Source organism: Crocuta crocuta, unplaced genomic scaffold (assembly GCF_008692635.1).
Source record: "Crocuta crocuta isolate KB4526 unplaced genomic scaffold, BGI_CrCroc_1.0 scaffold56, whole genome shotgun sequence".
NCBI lineage: Eukaryota > Metazoa > Chordata > Mammalia > Carnivora > Hyaenidae > Crocuta > Crocuta crocuta.
Window position 1 is genome coordinate 3,727,328 of NW_027531334.1, and position 6,000 is coordinate 3,733,327.

Consider the following 6,000-nt stretch of genomic DNA (forward strand, 5'->3'; position numbering starts at 1 on the left):
CGCTAAACAAACATTAGGAATTCAACAAGTGACAGCAATCATCACTCGGTGTTCTCGTCCCACAAAGCAGCAGGGGGCACTTCTGGAGCCCTGCTCTTGAAAAGACACCCTGTTTACTTCCTCTCCCGTCATGATGGTGCTGGTGGCCAGCGGAAGAAGGAAGGTGCTCACTTTAGGACTACAGTTCAGACTTTCTCGGGGAGAGGCTCCCAGGCCCCGCTGCACATCAGAATCAGCGGAGGAGGAATTTAAACCATGTACAACGAGGGGAGCCTGGGTGGCTCTGTCGGTTAAGCATCTGATTTCAGCTCACATCAGGAGCTCAAGGTTAGTGGGTTTGAGCCCCGCGTCGGGCTCTGCGTTGACGACTCCAAGCCTGGAGCCTGCTTCCAATTCTGCGACTCCCTCTCTCTCTGCCCCTCCCCTGCTCATGCTCTTTCTCTCTCAAGAATGAATAAACATTAAAAAAAAATTTTTAAATAATAATAAAAATAAATAAATAAACTACACACCCCAAGGCCCTACCTGGACACAGGGGACCAGATGGTTGAGGAGGTGAGGGCAGGCCCCCATCTGTAATTTTGAGCCTCCGAGACTAAATCAGTTGCTCTATCAGGGTGGGGACTTCTGTCCTGAAGCCTCGTCACCTCTTCAGGAAGCAAGTCAGATGTCTCCTTTTGCGGAGGGCTCCCTGCCACGTGGTCCATGGAGCGATTCCCCCCGAACATAGCTGTCCACACGGCCCATCTGCCCCTGCTTGTCTGGTTTCATGTTCAAATATAAACAGATACCAGCTTATCGTCTAAGGTAAACTGAAACCAGATAGAAGGAGGGTTCTCCTTAACTTCCTTGTTCTCACATCCCACTCTCGTGCATCATTCAGGTATGAGGCATGTAACACGTGTGTGGCTTCGTTGTAGAGGCTTCTAAGAAGGTACTTGGAGAAATTCTAGAGTACAGCCCACATTTTGAAGCCCCCTGAGTGCAACTTTACATTGGCTCCTTCGGTCAGGTGTGAAGGAGCAATAAAGGGAACATCTGGACAGAAAAAAATGCTCGAGGTAAGTGTGTTTCTTCAAGGACAGTGCCGCCTCTCACCCCAGCAATTGCAAACTGCTCCAAAGCCACCAAAGCCAAGGGCTCAGAAAGGCGCGTGGGAAAAAGAAGTCCCAGTACAAGGAATCTTTGACTTCTCAGGGAACAGGATTATATCTTCCTACTTACAGAGCCCCTAAGAACAAAATGACTCCATGCCATTTTCAGTCCTTTTTTTTTTAAGTTTACTGATTCACTTCGAAAGGAAGACAGAGAGTGGGGGAGGGGCAGAGAGAGAGGAAAGGCAATCCCAATCCTTGCACCGCCAGCGCGAAGCCTGCCATGGGATCGAACCCATAAAATGAGAGATCATGACCTGAGCCGAAACCAAGAGTCGGACGCTTAACCAACCGAGCCACCCAGGTGCCCCGCCATTTTCAGTCCTTATACAAGAAGCAGCCAGGACCGTAAGATTAGCACAAAATGAAATGGGCTAAAGTTCAAATGACCCACAGAATGCGGGTCAATGCACCTCTCTGGCCTCTTGGTGCCTTCACTAATGTTTTCCCTTACAGATAATAAACTAGGATCCCGGGGGCACAGCGGGACCACTCCTTTGACATCCGAGGGCAATCAGCTCAGAATTACACAGCCCTCACCTGTACAAAATGCATCTTCCTGTCCAGCCCAAAGCTGCCAACTTACAGCCGGTTCACTGTCCTGCCGCCAGCCGGAGGGGAGAGACCCTACCCTTTGCGAAATTAATCTTCTCAGACTTTAAGCCATTGTAAAGGAGTCGGTCGGCTACTCCCAACCCAAAGACAAATGACAGTGCTTCCCAGCTCTCTGCACGTTAGAATCAACCAAGAACTGTGTATTCTTTACACGTCATCTACCCCCCTCCAAGAGATTCCACTGTGCCCTGAGGGTGAAGAGCCTCTGAAACAGCAGGTGAGTGCTCCCTACACTGAGATTCCCCGAAAAACCAGATCACAAAGACACACTGCCTCCTTCACTGGCATCTTCTTTCTCTCACGCCCAAATTCTAGGTCCAGAGGAGAAGCCACAGGCAGCTTTTTCTGCAGAGTGCTTTCCAGAGATGTTTGCCAACTGCATCTTACGTTCTGTGATTTGCATTATGTGGCTCAAGAATTTTTGTAGCTTTCCTCTGAACATTCCCCCAGATATTCACCTCCAAATACGTGACCAAAGGCCCTGCATCAATGGCAGGACTACCTATCTCTTGGATACAACAAGCCCTTCCGTGCAACTACATGGACGGAACTGCAGGGTATTATGCTAGGCGGAATCAGTCAGTCAGGGAAAGACAGATGTCGTATGACTTCACTCATATGGGATCTTTAAGATACAAAACAGATGAACACAAGGGAAGGGAAGCAGAAATAATATAAAAACAGGGAGGGGGACAAAAACATGAGACTCTTAAATACGGAGAACAAACAGAGGGTTACTGGAGGGGGTGTGTGTGGGGGGATGGGCTAAATGGGTAAGGGGCACTAAGGAATCTACTCCTGAAATCACGGTTGCACTACATGCTAACTAACTTGGATGTAAATTAAACAATAAATAAATTTTTTAAAAAAGCTTTTCTTCTCTTTGGCTCAATTAGGAGCTGATATTGTACATATCTGGAAATTTTTTCTTAGCGTGTAGGAAAATCTGTACTTTGTAATCTCATTGTGGGATTTAATTCACTTGTCCACACATAAAAAATCTAGCTGATTCTTGTCATAAATTCTGAACAAGGCACAGCAATGGGACTAATTTTTAGCTAGCCCATCCACAGAAGTCTTGCCTACTTAAAACTATCAATTTATTGCATTATTATTATGATGATGCCGCCATCTTTTAAACTGTCTCCGGGACTTCTAGTCGGGAACCAAGGTCAGAGCCCATGTGATGAGCTGTAAAAGAAAACCAGTCTCCCTCTATTACCCATAACTTCCTTTTGATTCCTGACTCAACTATATTGCCATGTGTACAGTGACAACAGGCAAAGTAAACTCAGTGGCTTACATTCCTTTTCTTCAAGCTCCAAGCCCAGATCAAGAAAGGGAAAAAAGTTCTTTCCACCACCTCTGTATACCTTCCCAGATCAGACCTTCCAACCAGGAAGGTACCCATGATATGGGATGTCTTCTTCCCAACGGTCCCAAAACTGTCCCCTCCTCTTCACCCATCCACCTGCAACTCCCTCCTCATCGCAGATATGCTACTCGGATACTCATAGTTCACTAAAGTCCCCGAACTTACAGAAATTAGTAATATATAATTTAGGCAATTAGACATGAGGATAAATTACATATGTTCTCTCTCTCTATCATTAAAATAAATCCATAAAAACAGTATTAGGTATGAGACCTAAAAAGTCCGAGTTCAGATCTCAGAATCACCACTGAGTATTTTAGTAACTTCTCAGAGCCTCCAGTTTGCAGTTTCTTCATCTGTCAAATCAAAATACTGACAGCTTCCTCTGAAGTTTGTGGGGGTAATCAGAAGCATTTATGTATGAGGAGAAGTACTTGGCACATGACAAGTACGAAGCATATGGTTACCAAAAACACATGGGCTTTAGCTACATTTCAAAATTGGAAATCTCAGCATAGAGTTGAAGGAGACCTACACACAAAGTTCTCAGATGCCTGGATCTTGTGCTTGTGCATGGCAGCATTTTACAGGACTGTACAGTAGTTGACTTTTCAATTTAAAGTACATTTCAGGGGGGCGCCTGGGTGGCTTAGTCGGTTAAGCGTCCGACTTTCGCTTAGGTCATGATCTCGCGGTTCGTGGGTTCGAGCCCCGCTTCGGGCTCTGTGCTGACTGCCAGCTCAGAGCCTGGAGCCTGTTTCAGAGTCTGTGACTCCCTCTCTCTCTGACCATCCCCTGCTCACGCTGTCTCTGTCTCTGTCTCTCTCTCTCTCTCTCCTAGAAATAAATAAAATATTAAAAAAATTTTTTAAAAAATAAGCTAAAAAAAAAAAAGTACATTTCAGGGGTGAGCCTGGGTGGCTCAGTCGGTTAAGCGTCCGACTCTCTATTTTGGCTCAGATCACGATCTTATGGGTGAGTTCGAGCCCCACATCAGTTCTGTGCCGACAGCACCGAGCCTGCTTGGGATTCTCTCTCTCTCTGCCCCTCCCTCAGGCACTCTCTCTCTCTCAAGATAAATGAACTTATAATAAAACAAAATACACTTCGGCTTATTCTACAGAACCGAAGAGAATGATTAACACGCTAGATGAGGATTTTCTCTTTTTTAATGTTTCCTGTTCAAATATTTGAATGCCCTCCAAGTGCTCATGTAACCCTTCACCTTGACGTCACTCCATCACTCACCATAGCTTTTCCTATTTGGTGACCTACAAAGCTAATTGACAAGGAAGTCTAGGCTCTCGGTGTACACCTGGCTGACGAAGAAGTTAATTAGAACATGAGAGCAATCTCTCCTGGGTAGGTACTAAACAATTACAGAATACGATGCCCCACGTGCGTGTGGCTTCTACTCATCTGTTTTCAGCAAGGCATTCCCAGGCCTCCCAGAGAAGCCCAGTTAACCACATTACCTGGGAGCACGGACCTTTGCACCTTGCCGCAGGGCACACCTTTAGTGGTGAAGTTGTCACCAAAATCCTATCTCTGGATCCAGTCCCGGGAGTCACTAGGGAGTCCTGGGTCTATCTAATATGAAGCAAGGATTCCCAAATCCGTTCCTAGACCCTGCCTTGGAGGGCTGAGGCAGAGAGCCCACACTGGTAGCCACCTGCACAGATATGAGACCATCTTCCTTCCACCTTCATTCCTCCGCGGTGTTCACCTTTCCTTCATAATATCCCAAATCACTCTCCAGGGTATCCATAGGTACTTCTAAAAACAGACTTTACAGTGTTTCCAGGAACCCATGCAAAAGCAATGCTTTCACCGTTTGATTTCCTTGCTTATCCCTGAAATCAACAGCTGAGTAGTCAAAGGCGTGGGAGTACAGACGTGAGATCTTAAAAAGATCGCGTTGGAGCCACATATAAGAGGAATTCCAAGCACCCTGTAAACCTCAAGCCAGTCTTAGGGGTTAATCAGACGGTAGACGGCTGTGAATTCAAAGTCTCCTCTAGTTTACAAGCATTTGATGAGAATGAATAATGTTCACTGCTAGGGCCGGAGCGGAAAAGAGGTCTTTAGAGACTGAAAGGAAGCCCAAGCAAAGAGCAATGCATTAGTCTAGTTCTTCGGGACAAGAACATTGGAATTGTTTCCCATCAACTGAGCAGGGCAAGTTCACTCGCTTCTCCCCTCTCTTCCGGAGAAGTCAAAGACCAGGAAAATGAAAAAGTGTGTGTCTGAGGGATGTGAGCCGGGAAAGGGGATTGGGAGGGTGGGTGGAAGTGGCAAGGCAGTAAAGGTAAGGCAACGAGATTCTGAAGAAAGGGAGAAGACCCCATCTGTCACTCCAGTTCTCCTTACTTGGAAAACACAAAAACAAGAACAAAAACAAAACAAAACAGAATTTAAAGTTACAGAACGTTTTTAAATCACCTCTATGCTTGGGGCTTGTCTCTCCGGAGGGAGGAGCCACACACCTCCAGGGTAGGGTTCCTCAAGCTCCACGGCGGCCGNCGCGCGACGGCGAGCGTGCCGGCCGGGGTCCGGGCCCACGGCCCCGCTCAGGGCGCGCTCCGACACCGCCCCCGGAGCCAGCCGGCCTTACCTGGGCTGCGCCGGGCTCCTCGACCGAGAGAGGGATGACCTGGACGGTGCCGTTGAGAGGCTTCTGCTCGTCCGGCTGTCCGCCGAGCACCGAGAGCTCCAGCTCTTCCCCCGTCGATGGAGATCCGGCGCCTTCCATGAGCAGGCAGGGGAGGGCTGAGCAGCCCGCGGGAAGTCGGGCGCACACAAGAAGGGGTGCAGAGTCCAGAGCCGCCTCCCCGCGGGCGCCCCCTCCGCCCCCCG

The 6,000-nt window shown here is 47.9% G+C and overlaps 1 protein-coding gene across 1 annotated transcript in view; it reads right to left on the reverse strand.

Moving 5' to 3' along the window:
- The window catches only part of CUNH3orf52 (chromosome unknown C3orf52 homolog), a 30,778-nt gene extending 24,812 nt beyond the window's left edge, over nt 1–5,966 (reverse strand). Inside the window, exon 1 of the mRNA XM_077771827.1 lies at nt 5,759–5,966. Within this exon, the coding sequence (XP_077627953.1) occupies nt 5,759–5,896 (138 nt within the window). The 5' untranslated portion in view covers nt 5,897–5,966. The remainder of the gene's footprint in view (nt 1–5,758) is intronic.
- Nucleotides 5,967–6,000: the final 34 nt, after the last annotated feature.